This window comes from Alternaria dauci, chromosome 7, assembly GCF_042100115.1.
Source record: "Alternaria dauci strain A2016 chromosome 7, whole genome shotgun sequence".
Classification (NCBI taxonomy): Eukaryota; Fungi; Ascomycota; class Dothideomycetes; order Pleosporales; family Pleosporaceae; genus Alternaria; species Alternaria dauci.
The window spans coordinates 1,731,966-1,751,622 of NC_091278.1; the positions used below are offsets into that span (position 1 = coordinate 1,731,966).

Sequence of the window (19,657 nt, forward strand, 5' to 3'; positions counted from 1 at the left end):
GCCACCTGGGGTGCCATATCTCACAACCTCACGCAGAACTTACCTCATCGTCCCCAACATTGACAGAGCACCCCAGGCCGGCCACCTCGGACCCAGGGATGCATTCTGCCGCTGCTTGGCCGTGCAATCGACATTGACCTTGGGCGCTGACGCTTCCGCTGTCGTCGCAAGCGGCCCGAATACTGTCGGGAACTGCTCTCCAAGATATGAGCGCGTGGGGGTAAGTCATGTCCACGTTCAATTGACGCATCGAATATACCTCTGTCAACTTCCACGTGTTGCGCATTACTGGCGGCGGCAGGTCTGGTAATGGCCATGTAGTATATAGCACAGGTACCATATCAATAGCAAGTCTGTTCTCTATACAGCTGCGTATTTCACGCGTTTTCCGCGACACCGCTAGGATACCTTCGGGTCAACGACGATCTCACGCCGTTCAGGTGACCGCTTACGAATAGCAAAGGCTGATCCGAACGCTATAACAAACCGCCTGATGCACTGCCGCGATATTGGGCTCTGATGAATAGACCAAGCAGCCGTGTCTTGTTATAGCCTCGGGCTGTCTTCCCAAACAACTACCTCATCTTCACCCTCCTCCACTAATGGCTTGCGGAGGCCACTGTCTCCAGGGCCGCCAGAGACGCGTAATCAGGCGTTGCATATGAGTTGGGCGTAAAGGGTCTTCATAGTCATGTCTAACGTGCTATCTAAAGTCGTAAATCGTATCATATCTCTCGTCTCAAGGCCAACTGCCGACGGCTCATCCAAGTCCTTCGCATATTTGATGAGCGAATCATGATCCGTATCAGGAAGTTACATGTCCACCACCGCTCGCGGCGCGCAGCTCGCCATAAGAAGATAAAATCAAGGGGTATCTGGGGGGTATACGCTGTACATCTCGCTGAAACGACAGGCCGAGGCCTAAACAAATGCCGTCGTAGATGCCGTGTCCCAGCATAGGTATCATGAGAAAGAAGAAATGGGTATTTTGGTCTGGGCCATGCAATTTCATGAAGCAATTAAAAGGTGAGGAAGCAGAAGAGTAAACATCGTCGTAAGTGAAAAGTTTGAATCCATCGTAGAGGGTGTCGAGACGTGATTGCGCCGCAACGTCGTAGATGTCGTCAGAAGAGGCTGAGGGTCAATCGAGATTCGTGGTGCCTTCAGCAGTATCGTCCATGTGCGTCGTGATAGCAAGTCGTTATGCAAAGTGCGCGCAGTGACCGGCAAGCTCAATACAGAGGCTCGTTTACAATGCCAGCCCAGTCTTCGAAAAGTGAGATGGCCACAGACATGCGTCGCGCAATCTGCTCCGTCACCCACGAATTTCCATTATTCATGCCGACGGGGATGACACCAAAGAGGTAGCGTCCATTGCCGTAAGCACCGCTGCGGCTAGCCACGTTCCCGTAGCCACTGCCGAAACCGACTCCGTTCGCGTTCTTCCAGGCAGCTAGCTCGGCCTGGAGGACGAGTGACCAGACCGCGAAAAGAACAGCGAATAACATGGGAATCCAGCCTGTGAGACCGGCTTTCCTAAACCGCGTAGCCACGACAGGAGGCGTCTTGGCCATTGCATGTTGTTCAGCAGTGCCATTGTTTGTAAGCGCCTGACCTTCGGTCGCAGTGTTGGGACGCTCTGGTTCGGGCTCGGGAGGAGCTTGCTCAACAGGTTTGATTTCGCGAGTGACTATCACAGGAGTGATGTGGTTGTTAGGCTTGGCAGTCACAGTCTGGGTGCTTGGTTCCATCGGGGTCGTTGCGAGAACCGCATGAGTCAGGAACTGGCTCGTGAGCGCAGGCGCGTCGGTCTGCGCGGACGATTCGGCGGTGGCGACAACAAGCGCGTCGGTCTGGGTAGCAAGATCGGTGGTTGTAGGCGCGTCGGTCTGAGTAGAGAGGTTGTTCGTAGTAGCAGGCGCGTCGGTCTGGGTAGAAAATTCGGCGCTGGTCGTCTGGCGGGCAACGGGACGCGTGCTAGCAGCTTCCGCCACATCCACAGTGAGTGGTGGAAGGCTGAGCTCTTTCGGCGCAAAGTTCGCGATCTCGTATCTGGCAATTGTGGAGGCGACAGGCGCAGGTCGCTCGGGCGCAAAGCTCACGACGTCGTACACGTCGTCGAGAGAGAGGATGTCGCGAGCTGGCTCGACGGGCTCTGTGCTGACTGATGTCTGCTCATTCATGCGCAAAAGCGTACCAACGGGCTGCTTGGGCGCACAGCTAGCGATGTGACGAACATCGAGAATGGAGAGGGGAGCGCGAGCGGGCTCGACGGGCTGAGTGCTGGCAGCATGCTGAACAGAGTAATCCAAATGCGCACCAGCAGGCTGTTCAGGCGCAAAGCTGGCGATGTTGTGCACGTGGCTTGGGGAGAGTCGAACGTGGGGAGGCTCGATAGGCTCAGTGCTTAAAGCCTGGTAGAACCCGGTTGTTTGTTCGGGCACGCTCGCGGCTTTGGGCGCAGTGCTCGCGGCCTCGCTGACGTTGACGGTGGACGGCGGGGCTGGCATCGGATCGCGGGTTTCGACACTGGCGACACGGCTTACAGCGATGGCGTGTATAGGCATCCTGACAGCCACGGGCTCAGTACTGCCAGCCTCGTTGACAACAAGAGAGCATGGCGATGCGGGGGCTGGGTCGCGAGGTTCTACGCTGGCGGCCTGGCTTATATCGATCTGGCTCTCGGGCATATGCGCAGCAACAGGCGCGACACTGGCAGCTACGTGAACTGCGGAGAGCGACTGCACTTCAGGCTCGTATTCGCTGGGCTCGCACTCGATGAAGTCGCTCTCGTCGAGCATTAGGCTAGAGAATTCATCTTCGAGCGTGCCTCCCATGCTGCCGATGTGCCTCTGGTCGTCGACTGGAGAGGCAGCGGCCGCTCGAGCAGTCTCGTCGGCGTTGTGAAGGTTGCGTTGTTGCTCCTTTTGAAGCAAGCCCTCGAGGTGACTGATGCGCTCATCTTTGACAATGATAGTCCGGGAGTCCTGCTCCTGTATGGCGTGAAGCTCTGCGATGTCGTTCTCGAGGTCGGCGATCAGGTTGGAGTCCTCGTGCTCTTTGATAGCCGCCTCAAGCTCCGCGATGCGTTCCTGGTCTGTCCGCCATTGGTCCTGCAGGTCCTTGAACTCGTCTGTTTTGCCTAGCAGTTTGACGCGCAACTCGTCGAGTTCGGTGAGCTTGCCACTGTAGGTGGAATACAGCTGTCGGTAATCGGCGGCGAGGTTGGTGTTTTGCGTGTCTTTGTCCTTGAGAGCAGCTTCCTTGAGCGCGAGATCGTGGTCGAGCTTGACATTGCGCGCCTCGAGAACCTTGACCGTTGTCTGCTCTTCGGCGAGCGTCTCCTCGCTCTGCTTGAGCGCGTATTCCGTGTCCTCTCGTTCGCGCTTGAGCTTTTCGAACTCGGTCTTGAAGCGGGCGTTCTCGTCCTTGAGTCTGTCGTATTGCTGCTCCAGAGACCCGACTCGGTCGTACTCTTCGTTGAGCTGCTGCTGAAGCACGTCGCAGCGCTCTCTGAGAACCTGCTCTGATTGATTACTCGCGCTTTCTCCCCTCTCAGACATGTTGTTGCTCACCTGCTCCACCCGTCGCGACAAATCAGACTCTTTAAGCGTGGGTACTTGCTTTGTTGTCGCAAACGCCAAGTCACCGCTTCTGGCACTAGCGCCATTCCCAGCCTCCGGACCTGCAGGAAGACTTCTCTGCTCAGGCTCGTTTTGGCGCCAGTGCCACACGTCGACCGCTCTCAACCTTAGCGCTGGCGCCAAACATCATCGTTGGGCGCATTTTGACAGCGCATTTGCGATTGGCTTCGACGAGTAAAGACTGCATGTGAGCACTAATTACACTGACCAAACATTGCAACTCTCCAACCTGCAGTCCAACTATTTCAGGTCCCTAGTCATCGGCAAACACCACCTTCGTCGCTTGGAAAAGGGAACATGGCTGCATCGCCTTCCTCCAACCGCCCATCTTCTTCGACAGCTGCTGCCATTTCTCCGGATTGTGTCTGGCCATCGGACACACTGGATCACCATCAAAGTGCCTATCCTCACACCTCCAACACTTCCGAGGCCGTCTGGCATGTTTCCCACGTCCCTTCACTTTGACTACTTTTGCTTCTGGTCGTTTCGAAGTGCGGGCCGTTCCTGTTTGATCCGTCACTCGTCCCATATTGTCGCCCAAATCAGGGTCTTTGGGTAGTCCAAGTGGTCCCGGGAACTGCCATTTGAGCCGCTTGTCGAGATCTTCCTTCCATAGCTTCCCTACATACTCCATGTCTGCTTGTATGACACGCGACACAGAGCAGAAGTCGCCAATGCGCCGACCTAGCGTCGTGATGGAGTCGCTCTCAAATTGCGATATGCGTATACCCAATGTGTTCTCTCGTCGCTGTCTCAGCTCACGCGCTATCGCCTCGGTCTGAGCAGTCACTTCTTCCCCCTTCCTCACCAGTTTCTTGACCATGTCGCTCAGTTCTTCCATATCGAAGGCTTTGTAGAGTATGTTCTGGCGAAGTTCTGGAGGGAGACCAAGAAGACTGGCTTTCGGATAGTCACGTTTGAAGCGGCCTGTGGGAGCTGTGATCCACGGATAGATCCAAAGCCGCATCGCGCGGTCTCGTGCGATCTGATGTCTTGCCGACTTCCGGAGTGTCCTCCATTCAAACATGTTGTTTATGCGGAACCCTGGTTGAGACATATCGCGACGGCGCATATGCCCTTCGCGTCCGCGAGCATTTTTGCTTTTGGTCATCGTGTGACTGACTGTGAGGTAAGACTTGGCTGCTGGGATGTGATCGTGGACTGTGCGAGGTAAGAGATTATATGAGACATTCAGATGGCATCAAAAGAAAGGCCTGCATTAATTCATGCTGTAAACGGGGCTTGGGTGACTAGGCATGGTCAGATTGTCGACATCAAACGGTGCGGATGCAGGTACTTATGGACTTGCGCTAACCGCAACGCGGTAACAAGACACCGCCCTGCATGTGTACCATACACAGAGGCAGCGTTTGGACCCTTTTTCCGAGAAACGCATGAATGCTGACTTTGTTGACTGTCTTTCCTTCCGTCGTTGGGCCGATGCCACGAGACACGATATCAGTAATGTGCGCTGGACTTACTTGAGAACATAGTGGAATCACAGTACCCAGTTAGGCAAGGGCAAATGCAAAGTACCATTAGATGCATCCTTCTATCAGCAAGGTTTCTTACGGAAGTAGATGGCGATAACACGACACTTCACAAAGCTAAGCAACATGGCTACCCACATCCAGCAAATTCCCGTCATCGGGGCCCGTAAACTTCTTCCTCCCTGTCATGATCCAGAAAATCAAACTGACAAACATAACCACCCCAGTTGCAGCAGATGTGTAATTCATGTTCTCGCTTGTCACAGGTGTGACGCTGGGCAGGTTGGACACAACACAGATGAACGCCAGGTACAAGAATCCGATCATGTTGAGCACGATGCCCCAGCGACCAAGAGAGTAGGGGCCTTCGAGACGAGTCTTTTTGCCGGAGAAGTGCGCGAGGATGCGAGAGAGGAGGGGCATCAGGTAAGAGAGGTAGAAACCCTGCGTGGCGATGGCGATGATGGTATTGAAGCCAGTCGTAGTACCGAAGTAGATGGAATTGAACGCCATCTGTACAACGGCTGTCAATATAACTGCATATACCGGTACCGATCTTGTCGAGACCTTGCTCAGGACGTCTGAGAATGGAAGTCCGTTGTCTCGTGCGAACGCATACACAGCTCTTGATCCTTCTGCCATGAGCGAGTTTGCGCACACTGTAGCGATTATGGCAATCATAGAGGCCAATGTAGACGTTCCTGCCACATTTCCTGTACTGTTGAAGATGATTTCAATAACAGGCACCCCAGTTGGAGTGGCCCCCGTTGCTTCAAGATCTCCGATGCAGAAGCATAACGCAATGAGCCAGATGAAACCGGTGAAGAATCCAATGTAGACCGACATGACTATCGCCCGAGGTGCTTGTTTCCGGGCGTTCTTGATCTCCTCCGTCATGTGTGAAGGCGCATCGTAACAGCACATTCCGAATGCTGACTGAAGCAGACCCAAGCACGTAGCATACGGCGCGTTCCATCCGGTGAAGTTCTGGAAGTCGCTGAAAACATAGCTGGCGGATTGCTTGTGGTCATTCGTAACCAGAATGGTGATCAGACACACGACGAAAGATCCGAGATTCCAGATGAATATGGCTTTTGAGAGTTTGTTGAGGATGTGTGGCAGATAGATGTTAGACGCTGCCGCGATAAATGTAATGAGGTAGGCGAGAAGGACTGTGTGCCAGCGTTCTATGGTAAAACCGTAGTTGAGCTGGCCCACGCCTAAGATGAAGTTTGTAGCGACAAAGTTGTTGACAGCTCCCATGCAAATTATGCCGATGAGCATGAACCTGTTCAGATTAGTCTGCTGCTGGTGATTGACGTGCAGCGGCGATACTTACCACCCACAAAGATAGCTCATTGAGCGAGCCCATCGCGTCGGAGCTAGGATAGCCACCCAACTGTATTGTCCTCCAGCAACAGGATACCTTGGAAATCAGTTAGCCAAGTCCTACTGCCAAAAAATCGGTGTCCGTACGCGCTACACATCTCAGCCATCGAGTATGCGACAGCAAGTGTGACTAGGCAGACAGCCAGCCAGCCCCATATCATAACTGGCGGACCTCCACTCTCAACTCCAATAATGAGAACACCGGAAAGCGCCGTCCACGAAGTTACAATACTGAACGAGAAGCCGACCATACCAAGTAGGCCGAAACTGCGCTTGAGTTCTGGAAAGCATGTCAGTCGATCATCAAGGCTATCTTGTCTACGAAACCTACCTTGGGTATACCCAAGTTGTGCAAGCACATCGTCGTCGCTGTTGGTCTCGTCGACGACCTTCTTCTCTTCCGGGCTGATCGCCATTTCTGCCAGCTTGATACTCGAAAAACCAAAACCAAATCAAGCAGAGGCAAAGACACTTATAAACATGTACACGTTTTCAAACGATTGGAAAAACGCTTTTCGTAGCGCCATCCTTCCGATTAGATATACCTCTACCGGTATCGCCTCAACCCATCTTCCCACAGCCGTTGAATGACAGGGCCCCATCGACGGCCGAGCCCTGCGTCATCCAGATAACGGCGATTTGCCTTGGGCTATGCTTCCGATTCGGGAAGCAGACATGCATCTCCCACATTTCTTATCGCGCATCGAGCGTATGCAGTGGATTGGCCGAGATAGCAAGCGAAAGCGGAAGTTTGGAAAAACCGGGGTGCGGCTAGAAGTGGGGTGCATGGAAGGAGGATAAGTAGGTGGAAGTGCGATGTGTAAAGGGCCGATGAATCTGTTGTCTGGTTACCCTTTATTCAAAACATAGTCTTTCGAATGCAATGTAGAGGCTTCATGGACGACGATGCTGGGGGTGTAGTGGTAGGATGGTGGTAACAGGTATCGAAAAGTGGAGATGGGTACCTGCCGAACCCGAAAGTGGATACCACGACTCGAAGCGATAGGATCAAGCATGCCTACAGAAGCTTGCAATTACCATGTATATGAACGTAACGGAGAGGCGCGCGGAGACGCCATGCTAAGATTACTTGGAGGGGCGAGGTATGCGCCAAAACACTTGAAATGCGGACATGGCCGCTGTCCAAAACACCCATGATATACACGACAGAACATCGAGTCATTACTATCTAGAACATGGCAAGCCAAATCCCCACCACGCAACCATACGCCTGGCCACACGACTCTTCCCTACACCCCACGTCAACCGCCCTCATAATCATCGATATGCAACGAGATTTCCTCTCGCCAGGCGGCTACCTCTCCTCCCAAGGCTACTCTCTCACACGTTTCGAGTCATTGATTCCCCGCATCGCCTCCCTGCTATCCACGTTCCGGCGCGCAGGCTTCACCATTGTACACACACGAGAAGGCCACAATGCTTCGCTAGCAACAGTGAGTAGCAGGGAAGCGCATCGCAGTCGGGTCAACAACGCGGAGATAGGGAGCCAGGGTCCACTGGGCCGTCTTCTGATACGCGGTCAGAAAGGGCACGAGATTGTTGAGGAGCTGAAGCCTTTGGAGGGGGAACTGGTTGTCGATAAACCTGGGCGGGGTGCGTTTGCGCATACGGAACTGGATCTTGTGTTGAGAGCAAATGGTGTCAAAAATCTAGTAGTCTGTGGAGTTACGGCAGATGCGTGTGTCAGTAGTACGGTAAGGGAGGCGAGCGATAGGGGGTATGATGTGATGGTGGTGGAGGACGGTGTGGAGAGTGTTAGTGAAGAGTTGAAAAGGTGGAGTTTGGAGAGTGTCAAGGTCGAAGGAGGGCTCTTCGGGGTAACGGGAAGCTGCAAGGAAGTAGATCAGGCGGTAGCAAGTTGGGTCCAAGGTCACGACGGTGCAGCTTGAGTCGACATGACAGTCGGGTACGTGGACAGCAATTTGCATGAATATGTATGCATTGACTAAACTAGCCGAATGAAGATCGAAGCTCCATATTGATCATTTCCAACCCACCCATGAACAGAACGCCGTGAAGACCGATAGCCGTGACCAGATCATATCCATAAACAATGTGTGACCATGCGGACTGCCCTCGACCAGGAATCTCCAAGATGGCGTCGATGTCGGGTGCCGATGTGTCGTAATGAGAAGACGAGATGTTTAACCACCGAAACCGTAGAGGGTACGGCCCTGGCGCTTGAGAGCGTAGACAACGTCGAGGGAGGTGACGGTCTTGCGCTTGGCGTGCTCAGTGTAGGTGACAGCGTCGCGGATTACGCTCTCGAGGAACGTCTTGAGGACACCACGGGTCTCTTCGTAGATCACTGCAGTCATGTTAGAATGCGCCTCGGATGGCGACCGTGTTGGGAATGCTTACTGGCTGAAATACGCTTGACACCACCACGGCGAGCGAGACGACGAATGGCAGGCTTGGTGATGCCCTGGATGTTGTCACGAAGAATCTTGCGGTGACGCTTGGCGCCGCCCTTGCCGAGACCCTTGCCGCCTTTGCCGCCTGGAGAGGTATGTTAGCATGCTTGTCCTGTCCTGTGTTGATAGTAGATGGAGCGACGGCATCGTCACTACGCAAGAGTGGTAGTGGCAGGCGTTGTCGTGATGCGCGGCGCATTAGTGGGGCGACGCGTTGAGGCTCAACACCAAGCGCGCCTCACCGCCATGTGCAGCAGCGGCAGCCACAGCAACGACAGCAGCATCGATGCAGAGGGAGGGAAGAAAGAACAAAGATGTACTTACGTCCAGTCATGTTGCTAAAGGGTTAGTGAGATGGAGGTGATGGGTGTTTGTGGTAGACGCGTTGATGCAGCGTCAGTGGTTGGATGAAGATAAAAGCTGGGGGTTGCGGAAAGAGAAGAAAGGCAAAACCCCAAAGACGTGGGCGGACCGGTTATATAGACAAAGGGAGGCGGGCGCGGCTGCCTCCAGATCACACAAGGTGGCGCTAGGCCCGGGTGGGGCGCGCGAGAACATGAAATCAAAGAGGCCTTGTCTTCACATTTGGGCGGAAAATCAAAGAGCGTGGAAAGCAGCACTTGAAAACGAGCGCTGAGCTTTGCAGGCCAGGCGCGCCCGTCTGCCTGCCGGCTGCAATAGTCGCTCTGGGCCCGTGCGCCAACTTCAATCGCGCAGTGCTGACGCGACTACAACACCAACATCGACTCGGCTGCAGTCGCTCCAAATTGACCAAATAATATCTTGACACGGTTGCCGGCTCTATTGCTATCGTCTACTGCTTTGCGCGTGCAGCAGCAGCAGCAGCATTGACGCCATCGCTTTCTGCCTGCACGACGCGTTCACCCTGTACATGAACTCTACGCCAGCCACCCGCAACCAGCAAGCACACAGTTTGTATCCAACATGGCCCGCTGCCTCTTCGAGTCTAATGCTGGTTCCTCGGATTCGAACATTTGACTTACTGTATACCTATTCCCAGAACATGGACTTCAGATCTGCTTCTTGGACATAATTGCCAACTCGTCCTACGTGGACGTTCACGTGCATCGGGAAGAGAACGGCACGGCGACGACTATATGGCATACACATCTAGGCAAGAGGCTCGTGGCTAGAGACAGCACTGTTCATCACTTTGAACAGCATGCACTTATACACTGAACGTCGAGTATACAAAGCAATTCATTGCGCGAGCTAGCTAATCAATACGGACCACAAACGAGCGTCATCTTGCAATCTGCTCATCGACTCCAAGGCGTGACATGACCATATCCACTCGCCCCTTATACCGTTGTCCAAGGCTGTAGTACATCTTACTTTGTCTCGTCAGTCTCCTTCGCAGCAGTCGCCTCAACGGCAGCCTCCTCATATACAGGAGGCGCGTCGTATGCGGGAAGCTCGGCGTACTCCTCCTTCTCTCCGTGCTCTTCTGCCTCCTCTACATCTTCCTCGTCAAGAGCAATCGGCTGGTAGCGCTGGCCGCGGACCTTGGCGACAGTGATGGCAATGAGACATCCAAGAGCCATGCCCACAAGGTAAGTAAGGGTACCAGCGAAGATACCGATAAGAATGGGGACGAAGATGGTGAAGAAGGCGCGGCGAACCAACATGGAGAAGCGGTGGTGGTGGCCGTGGTGGCCATGGTGGCTCATGTGGTGAGGACGGTGGTGTGGGTGAGGCTTGCCAGGGCGGAAGCGGTGCGGAGGCTTGCCAACCATGGTCTCATGCTCCATCGGGTTGTTGGGACGGGCACCAGGGTGGGGTCGCTTGTGGCAGCCGGGGCGGGGCTTGCGCATGTCCTTGATCTGCTCAATGCGGTCTGCCATAATCTTCTTCCACTTGCAGTAGAGCGGCCACTCGTTGCACTCCTTGTCTGTTGGTGTAGCCGGACTGGGCTCGGCCTCGTTGAAAGACGCAATCATAAGGCGACCTTCCGAGTTCTTCAGCACGTTGATCTGGAGCGCGGGCGGGTTGACAGCGGTGCCTTCGACCGACGTGATTTGGAACGTCATCGGCAGGAGCTCGGTGCCCTCCTCTGAGATGGTCTCCGCACCATCGTAGCGGAACTCGTAGCTGGTGATGCGGAGGCGCAGGCCGTCTCCGGAGGTAGGATCAACTTGTACAACGTGGTAGGGCTCAGAAGGGAAGCCGAACGATGGCGGGTATAGTTGGGACTTGTCCAGATTGAGGGCATTTCCCTGAGGTCCAACGTCAAAGTCTAGGCGCTGTTGACCGTTAGCATATGAGGCTGTGATGCACATGGCCGACTACTTACAAAGGCATTCCCAGCGTCAGCCTTCCATTTCAGAGTTTCGCCCTCCAACGTCGCAAAGGCGCAGCCAGGGCACTCCAACGCCACAGATCGCTGGCTAGGGTTGAGGGCAAGAGATTCAAAAGCGTGGTCGTCACCGAGCTCTTCCGCAGTTGTCATGGTCGAAGGGATGAGCACGGCGCTGGCGGCCAGCGCCAAATGGGCAAAAACGCCCAACTTGCTGGGAGACATTGTAGGTTGTGCAGTAAGAAAAGCCAAGTGATGGAAGACGAAGAGATGTTGCAGGTACAGAGTTTAGGTGTGGACGAAACAAGGGAAGGGGATGCTTCCGCCTTTGGATTACGATTGCCGCCGCGTCATCTATCACGTGAATGGGCCGGACCCTGAAGTTTGGCCGTCAATGTGTCTGCACATACTTTGTGAAACCGTCGCTGAATCAGACAAGGTGACCAATGCAGCTAGCCTGCTGGCAGAGTATTCTTCCTGTTGCAAAAATTCGTGCTGCGGCTTTCTGTACAGCGTACGCCTGGAACAATACTGTACCGGAGCTTCCCAGACAGCTGTTCCCCAGTCACTGTTGGACATCTATGCACAGAGCAAGACGTCGCATGCGGCATCTTCTAAAAATCTCGGCTTAATTCAGAGTGCACAACAGCAATATTGATGTTTTGGGGGCCTTACAGCAATGGACGTAAGCTCAGCCCTAGTGGGCGTCCATCACCCCTCAAGGCATCAGCAGCAGCCTCGGGTCTTCATCGCAACCTCGTCACTGTACACTACACATTCATAGGTAGCTGCATCATTCAGACTCGCAACGCCCACAAGGATGAGACTCATCCATACCGCTCGACTCGAGCTCTGTAGCTTTATGGACGACTCTCAGGTACCACCGTATGCCATTCTGTCCCACACTTGGGGCCCGGATGAAGTCACGCTGCAGCAATTCACCGACTGGCCACTGGGGGATGATCACCATCTGAGAAGTCACGGCTACTGGAAGATCATAAAAGCATGTCAACAAGCCATCCAAGACGGATTTGATTACGTGTGGGTGGATACTTGCTGCATCGACAAGACATCTTCCGCTGAGCTGAGCGAAGCAATCAACAGCATGTTTCGATGGTATAAGGAAGCAAAGCTTTGCTACGCTTACCTTGATGATGTCAGCGTATTGTCTGAAGCCGAGATCAACAGTTCTACATCGAACGATCGGTTTAGTGAGGACGAGCTAGCTAAATCGCGATGGTTCACTCGGGGTTGGACACTGCAGGAATTGATAGCACCAAGGGACGTTGTGTTTTACGGTAAAGATTGGAGATATATCGATGAGAAGAAGTCAATGTGCGCGACCCTGGAACGCATCACTGGTATTAGTACAGATGTGCTTGTGCGTAAACTCAGCGTACGGGATCAGAGTATCGCAAAGCGTATGAGCTGGATGGCTGGACGCACAACGACACGAAGAGAAGACATGGCATATTCTCTCATGGGCATCTTTGACGTCAACATGCCGCTGTTGTATGGTGAAGGATACAAGGCTTTCACTCGCCTACAGGAAGAAATTATGAAAGAGTCCGCAGATCACAGCCTCTTCGCATGGGCAACGGTTCAGCCCAATCCCGGTGTCGTCGAACGCCCTAGTTCGATATTTGCATGGCATCCTAGCCAGTTTATGGCCTCACGTGGAATAGTCAATCGCAGATTTGACGACAAGGATAGGCTAGACGAGGAATTTTCAAGTACAAACCGCGGCGTTAAGATCAAGCTCCGCATAACAAGAGTCGTTGATGCTCCCCAGTATGAATATGCAGTTTTGGGAGAGCGCTTCTTAGCTGTGCTCGACTGCTGCTTTGAAGATCCAAAGTTTGAGAATTGCTGGCCAGCTATCACAATCAGACGACTCCCGGGGTCCAAGTCGCAGTATGTGCGCCTCGGCAACTATTCTATCGTTCCTGTTGTCTTTGGCCAGGTCAGCGACGCACAGAAGTTATCAGGGGTCGTGCCTGTTGCTGGGACAGACAGCGGAGAGTGGATCTATCTCCGCAAGATAATTCCCGGCTGGGCTCTCGTCGATTGCCTCAGGATTGAACCTGTACATTAGAAATGCTGTGTGAAGGATATCGCATTCGTTTTGTACGTAATAGTCCACAGGTTTCGAAAATACAATTGCAAATGTTTGAACACAGCTAATCAACACCAAAAATGCACACACAACATCCCATGGTATCTTTTGCTTCAAGGCGTCCCAGAACAACAAAGATCGAATGTACAAAAGCCCAAATCCCTTGAACTGGGTAACCAAACGCCATGCTAATCGTAACATCATAAGGCCCAGATATCGCTACACTCACATTCGACTAACCTGCACGGGCACGCCCGGATGCATGTTAAGCAAGTACTGTGGACCCGGCATCGCCCCACCACCATAATGCGTGCGACTTTGGTTCCGCTGGTGCTGCTGCGGCTGTGTTTGACCATCCGCACCAAACTCGCCACTTCCACTCTGACTTGCACCATACCCATATGGCATATTACCATATCCGGGCCCCTCATCCATCTTACCCAACATGACCATCTCGTCGCTCTCTTCGCCTGAGCTACGATTCTGTCGCTTCGCAGCACGCGAATACGCGGACCCACGTTTCCGAATGCACGACTGCAGGATGAAGATGAACACGCAAACGGCGATGGATATAGCGGTGTAGATGAGTATGATTGGGCGGGCCTGGCCGGAGAGGTGGAGACCCAGGCCGCCGGTAAGGATGAGCAGGACCAAAGAGATCGAAACGAGTGGTGTGTGGACAGCCTTTTGGAGGCGAGGGAGGTATGGCTTTAGGGATGGGAGGACGCTGGTCAAGAGGAGAGGGAGGAGGCATATGAATGCGAGGATTTGGTGAGGTGTGTTGAAAGCTTTTGACTTTGGGTGTGTGTCAGTACAGAGATGCTGGTCTTAGTGGCTAGGGAGAACTTACGCGGTTGTACTGTGCACTGGTGATCCCTCCCAGTGTGTAGCTCACGATCAGGAAGATCATGATGACTACGCTGAAAACAACGTGTATCTTGATGTTCTTGAACAGGCACACAATGAGCGCGTTGAGCGGCCAGAGTATGAAAAGCGCAAGACATCCGATTACAGCATGTGCAAGATTCGCTCTATCATGGTCTCTTGTCATCTCACCCACCATGCTCACACCATTTAGCGCATTGCTCTTTACTGGCACACCGCCTGGACCTGTAGCTGTCGCCATTTCCATGGTGAAGTGACCAAAGCGAATATGCCGTTTGAGGTTTGCAGAGGGCGAGTTGGATTGCAGATTTTGTCCGTGGCCAAACGCGAAGATCATCGGGTGGGCTGTTGCTTCAGTGTCGATGAAGGAACGGCAGTTGCCACACCGCGCTCTCAATATGAGCATGTCGTCGTCGATCCGGGTACCTGGGAGGACAGTGAGGGATATCGAGGAGTTGAATGTTGGCTCTGAAGTCTTGGAGCCGATGCGCGGTGATATTGTTACGTCTGGTACTTGTTAATATTCGTTCTGCGACTTGACTTGACGTGAGGATAGATTAGTGCGTACTGTCACTCTTCGTGTTGGGATACATGATGAACATCAGGCTTCGTTCCATCTTCTCCCCGAATCCAACGCCAACCCACGAATATGCCGGACTAGCATAGTAGATGAAGATGTCATCCGAGTCGTCTGCGATGTTGATTGAGAACTGGGTTTCTGTTTGATCCAGATAGAATGTTGATGCGGTCGTGACGTTTGTCGTCGTGTTTTGACATGATATGAGCGCTGGGAAGACTGCGAGATGAGTTAGCAACACGCGTAATCACAGTCGCATCGCAGCTGGAGGCTGCTTGAAGAACGACTTACAGGCTAGAAATGCAATCACCACACCAAACTTTTGCTTCACGTCCATCATCGCAAACACACTTCAGTGCCTGGCAACCCTCAAAAGCGCGCAAAGATCAACAGGACACCAGAGTTTCAAAGCAAACCTTGGAACCGAAGAAAAACAAAGAGGGAAGACGGCACGACAGCTCCAGTCACCAGCTACAGAAGTATCACAGCATAAACAATTAGCCCAAACGCCTCCCATCGGGACCTTATACTCTGCGTACAAACGTCACTCACCCACGCCATGCCACATGCTACCCCATCGCTCACATGAAACAGCCAAAAAGCGACCCCCATCGCCGCATCCAACCACTCGCCTTGCGCCAAAGGCAGCTTAAAATGTCTTATCTTGGAAAGTACCCATGGGCATTGAGCCAGTCAGTAGCGAGAGACCAAGAGAGATTGAGCATGTGGAGCGGGCGCTTAGGGTGATGGCGCGCTCGCGACAAGGGTTTCATCGTGTTTGCGTGTCGTGTAACAGTCGTGGAAGCGCCCATAAAAGACAGGGGGGAACGTGCCAAGCGGGGTAATCGGCGTCGTCTGGTATTTTTAGTACACGGGCGTCTTCGTGCTGTATATAGGACACAAGGGGTGACAGAAGGATACTTGGAAATACATGACACAACGTTGAATTCGGACGTCACAGAGAAGCAATCACGATGGTGGTGGGCTGAAAGGGCAAGGGCTTCAATGAACTTGTGGTCTGATCGTGTGCGCCCTTGCTTTTTGCTGCATGCACACTGCCATCACCAAAAGCAGTTTCACAACCCCACTAAACACCAGAATAGGCTTTATCGATAATTTGCAGGTGTTAGATCACATGGTCAAACGCCAATAAACTCATGAACTTGATTGGGAACAGCAGAGAAAAGAGAATTATGTACCTCCCCAACACCTGCCACTTTGATCGATTCCCACATCCGAACAAGCATCAAAGAAAAACTGCAGAAACCACCTCTTCCTTACTCGCTCCGGGTATGCTAGTCATAATCGTCATAGTCATTAGTGCTACAGGCCGTGTCCTCGTTGCAGGTCGTAGAGATATTGTGAGTCGGGTCGCGTCATGTTGAGACTTTCTCCGACAAGCGTGCTGGAAGCCCGTGAGCGTTGTTCAGGGATGCAAAGACGCATCCAGAACATGCTGGTCGAACCGAAGCATCTGCCCAACAAGATGGAATGATGCAGACTGTCGCAGGCTCGATAATGATGCAAGGCTTCTCTAAAGGGGCTCTCGAGTCCAACCCGCAGGTCCGGCGTCGAATGAAAACTGTACAAAGATCCTCATTCACATCCAGAATCTAACGGTATCGGCTGCGACGGCTGTCGAACGATACCTCGTGCTCGTAGAAGCGGTCGTCGTAGGCTGACGCCGGGCGAGAGTCGTGGATTGATTTGCGCTCAATCTCAATCTCTCGGATGCGACTCTTGCGCTTGCGACGGATCTCATCGGAGATCTCCACGAGGTGCAACACGTCCTCCTGCATGAGAGTCAGCATACTGCATATTGCGAGCACGGCCATCAACTTACGTATCGCAGGTACTCCATGACGTAGAAGAAGTCGTCGGTCTCCTCGCACGCATAGCCCATGGAGTCGATGGCTTCACGGATGACCAGGTCCTTTGTGATCTCGGTCCACATGTCCTTCTTCTTCTGTTTCACCGATCCCTGATTGTAAATGTCAGTGGTATGTTCGTCGTCACCGCTGATGAACTTTGATCTGCGAACGCCATTGTAGCGCTGCCAGGTGATCTCTTGGGCAGCACCACCGATGCCATCCATGCGCACACGACTCGTGCCGGGCGGCACGTCGATGATGGACCAGTCTTTGGTTACTCCATTCCAAGCTTCACCTGGGTAGGCGCGCTCAAGTGCTTTGCGATTGTAGAAATCGGCTTCCAAATCAAAGTCCGAATCGAGCATAGGGGCTGTGTGCACACGCCTTGGGGGACTAAACGACCGCTCGCGTTGACGTACCTGGTCGCGGTTGAAGTTGATATCAATATCGAGCTCCTCGAAGTTGCTCCTTCCACGTCCACGGCTGTGGCTCCTGGAGATGTGTTAGATTGCGTCATATGGGTGGCATCTCAAGTGGGTACTCACTCTCGTCGATTAATCTCGATCTCGAGGGTCTCGTTTAGTGGAGGAGGGGGAGACGGTGGCGCAGGCGGGGGAGGAGGTGTTGGTGTACGCGCCCTGACGACACCTGTACGACTGTCAGTATTGGAGATGGGTACTTTTCGCCATGTCACTCACCATGGTCAATGTGTCTGTGATGTGTGATGATCTCCTGGATGATGGGAGGACGGATCTCTGGCTCAGGGGCTGGCGGTGGGGGTGGTGGAGGCGGGGAGGGAGAGGGAGAAGGAGTGGGTGCGCGCTCCTCCTTGCGTCTGATGATGATTTCGTCTCTTATGACTTCGCGGTTGTTGGCGGGTGGGGATTCGGCGCGTGGGCGACGGATGACAAACTCCTCGCGCTCCCTGGCGATCAGGTCGCCGCGGTTGCGTGCTGGGGGAGGCAGACTCCTTTCGCGACCTCTAATCGTCAAGGAGCTCCTCTCCCTGCTTGTATCTCTGCCGTCGCGGCTGAATTCTCGGCGGTTGGCGCGAATCTCAAAGTTGCCGTCACGCTCCTGGAAGCGGATGGAGCCTCGCTCAGCAGAGACGTCCCTGCCGTGGCGGCTGACTTCGCTGCGAGAAGCGTGGAAGTCGATGTCGTTTCCACCGCGGCCCCGGAAGCGCACGTCGTCGTCATCCACCTGACGCGGGGCAGGTCGGCTGACGGACCTTACTGGGGGGCCATCACCACGGCGGAAGACGATGTCGTCGCGCTCGGGCGGGCCCCGGGACTGCTCGCGGCGTTTGATTGTGATGTCCGTCTCGTCAATGTCGTCTCGTCCACGGCGTGTGGGCGCCTCGCTATGGCGGATGCTGATGTCGTCACGCTCGATGCCCCGCATGGCAGACGGCGGAGGCGGGGGACGGCTTCGAGTTGAGCGCACGTCATCGTCGAAGCCACCACGGCTGCTGCGGGGTCCTGCGCGGGAGAAGCTGTCCTCGTCACGGCCTCTCAGCACCATGGGCCCGGCCGTCGGGCGGTTGTAGTCCTCGCGGAAGAAGTCGGGGGCGCTGCGCCGCGGGTCAGGGCCGACGCCGCGTCGCAGCTCGAGGTCAAGCTCCTCGTAGTTGCGATCGCTGCGGTTTCCATTGCGGTAGAAATCGCGCTCACGCTCCTCGTACAGCTCGGCGGTTGGGTAGCGTCGCGACATTTGTGCGGCTAAGCGACCAGTGAGCAACGACGGGAGGGGGTGTTATGGTAGTGGGGGGGGGAATGTGCCGCTCTCACAGCAGACAGTGGATGGGGTGGAAGAAAGGGCACGGGCAAGAGTACACGAAGAGGAAAGAAGAAGGGTTATCAAGGGAGAGAAGAATGAACTTGTGCCGTGGCCTGACGTTATCGAGAAGGCTGGCCCAGTTGACTCCCCGGCGAGAGTAGTGGGGTTGGTAGCAGGACCAAGGTCGGGCGCTGTCTCGCTCTTTTGCAATGACGTAACCTTCACGCTGCACTAAACCACCCACCCTGATCACCAGGATCCTTCCTGCCCAATGGCCGCCAAAGCCGCTGCACCTCTGGCCCAGTTCGCAGAAGCAATCGCCTGCAAGCCTACGGCCGGCCGGTGAGGTCGACGACGTCGGTTTGCCTACAGCGTGGCCGTGGCTGTCCAGGCCGCTCGACGTCTGTCGTTCTGTCATGTGTCACTGGGCACGTTGAGAACCATCCCCACGACGCTCTCTGGGGCTGCTTGGGCCAGCCGTACCGCAGTACAGCCCCAGACGCAGACGCAGACGCGCCGATTAACCCTGCTTCTTCGCAACCCCAGGCTGAAACCTACCCAAATTCAAGGTCGGAGTCAGGTACAGTTCAGGCGGCCACATGGAGTCGCTACCTGATCGAACGACGGCCGCGGGAAACACTATTACTACGGAACTTGGACCCAACTGGGGCAACCTGATCGGCGCACTCGACACTCTGTCGTTGGTGAATCTCATCAGATCTTCGTGCCCAACAGCGAGCGGCGGCGCGAGACGACCCGCTCGCACCACATTGCAAATCTTCTCATCTGGGCATCAGCTTGTTCTCATGGCTATCCCTCCAGCATGTAGACGTCTCACGCGCAGCATCAAAAACTGCGGCTTGTGACTTGATTCTCGTGCTGGCCGCCCCCTGGTACAATCCATCTCTTGCCCAGCACCTCATGCAAGATGACGTTGTTCGGGCATACTACCTTGGACTGCAATTTCCCCAGCAAGCGATGGCATTCGAAGACATTCTGCTCATAGCCAATAAGCAAAAATTAACCTGCAAGACTTGCGCGGTATTAATCAGAGCCGCATGGCGAGAGGTGACGAGAGGAAGAGCCCAGCGAGGTGGACGGGTGGTGGCACGTGAGTGTGTCCTGCAGTATTTCGACCAATCCCAAAAATGAAA

General features: G+C 54.1%; 6 protein-coding genes across 6 annotated transcripts; all 6 read right to left on the reverse strand.

Moving 5' to 3' along the window:
- Positions 1 to 676: 676 nt before the first annotated feature.
- On the reverse strand, positions 677 to 3,625 carry ACET3X_007706 (uncharacterized protein). Its single transcript, XM_069453881.1, has one exon. It carries the CDS (start codon positions 3,561 to 3,563, stop codon positions 1,233 to 1,235), a length of 2,331 nt encoding a protein of 776 aa, XP_069304869.1. The 5' UTR covers positions 3,564 to 3,625; the 3' UTR covers positions 677 to 1,232.
- A 1,626-nt stretch (positions 3,626 to 5,251) lies between these two features.
- Positions 5,252 to 6,939, reverse strand: ACET3X_007707 (uncharacterized protein; the record flags this gene model as incomplete). Its single annotated transcript, XM_069453882.1, has 4 exons — positions 5,252 to 6,422; positions 6,474 to 6,560; positions 6,611 to 6,803; positions 6,855 to 6,939. 4 exons carry the CDS (start codon positions 6,937 to 6,939, stop codon positions 5,252 to 5,254), a joined length of 1,536 nt encoding a protein of 511 aa, XP_069304870.1.
- A 1,533-nt stretch (positions 6,940 to 8,472) lies between these two features.
- On the reverse strand, positions 8,473 to 9,565 carry ACET3X_007708 (uncharacterized protein). The gene is made up of 3 exons (XM_069453883.1): positions 9,283 to 9,565; positions 8,906 to 9,043; positions 8,473 to 8,852 (listed from the first exon to the last, which is right to left on the reverse strand). The coding sequence occupies exons 1-3, from the start codon at positions 9,290 to 9,292 to the stop codon at positions 8,689 to 8,691; spliced, it is 312 nt and encodes a 103-aa protein (XP_069304871.1). The 5' UTR covers positions 9,293 to 9,565; the 3' UTR covers positions 8,473 to 8,688.
- Positions 9,566 to 10,310: 745 nt separating this feature from the next.
- Positions 10,311 to 11,500, reverse strand: ACET3X_007709 (uncharacterized protein; the record flags this gene model as incomplete). Its single annotated transcript, XM_069453884.1, has 2 exons — positions 10,311 to 11,222; positions 11,273 to 11,500. 2 exons carry the CDS (start codon positions 11,498 to 11,500, stop codon positions 10,311 to 10,313), a joined length of 1,140 nt encoding a protein of 379 aa, XP_069304872.1.
- Positions 11,501 to 13,616: 2,116 nt separating this feature from the next.
- Positions 13,617 to 15,193, reverse strand: ACET3X_007710 (uncharacterized protein; the record flags this gene model as incomplete). Its single annotated transcript, XM_069453886.1, has 4 exons — positions 13,617 to 14,186; positions 14,242 to 14,783; positions 14,845 to 15,063; positions 15,145 to 15,193. The coding sequence occupies 4 exons, from the start codon at positions 15,191 to 15,193 to the stop codon at positions 13,617 to 13,619; spliced, it is 1,380 nt and encodes a 459-aa protein (XP_069304873.1).
- Positions 15,194 to 15,956: 763 nt separating this feature from the next.
- On the reverse strand, positions 15,957 to 18,646 carry ACET3X_007711 (uncharacterized protein). The gene is made up of 5 exons (XM_069453887.1): positions 17,423 to 18,646; positions 17,270 to 17,372; positions 17,144 to 17,216; positions 16,697 to 16,834; positions 15,957 to 16,646 (listed from the first exon to the last, which is right to left on the reverse strand). The coding sequence occupies exons 1-5, from the start codon at positions 18,435 to 18,437 to the stop codon at positions 16,467 to 16,469; spliced, it is 1,509 nt and encodes a 502-aa protein (XP_069304874.1). The 5' UTR covers positions 18,438 to 18,646; the 3' UTR covers positions 15,957 to 16,466.
- Between the last annotated feature and the right edge of the window lie 1,011 nt (positions 18,647 to 19,657).

Bases quoted from the DNA above. Each gene is read 5' to 3' on its own strand.
- ACET3X_007708 (XM_069453883.1), bottom strand. The intron at 8,853-8,905 runs GTAAGCATTCCC...ACATGACTGCAG, and splicing joins TGTCAAGCGTATTTCAGCCA to TGATCTACGAAGAGACCCGT.
- ACET3X_007711 (XM_069453887.1), bottom strand. From the start codon at position 18,437: ATGTCGCGACGCTACCCAACCGCCGAGCTGTACGAGGAGCGTGAGCGC. The intron at 17,373-17,422 runs GTGAGTGACATG...ACAGTCGTACAG, and splicing joins TCACAGACACATTGACCATG to GTGTCGTCAGGGCGCGTACA. The intron at 16,647-16,696 runs GTAAGTTGATGG...ACTCTCATGCAG, and splicing joins TCATGGAGTACCTGCGATAC to GAGGACGTGTTGCACCTCGT.
- ACET3X_007706 (XM_069453881.1), bottom strand. From the start codon at position 3,563: ATGTCTGAGAGGGGAGAAAGCGCGAGTAATCAATCAGAGCAGGTTCTC.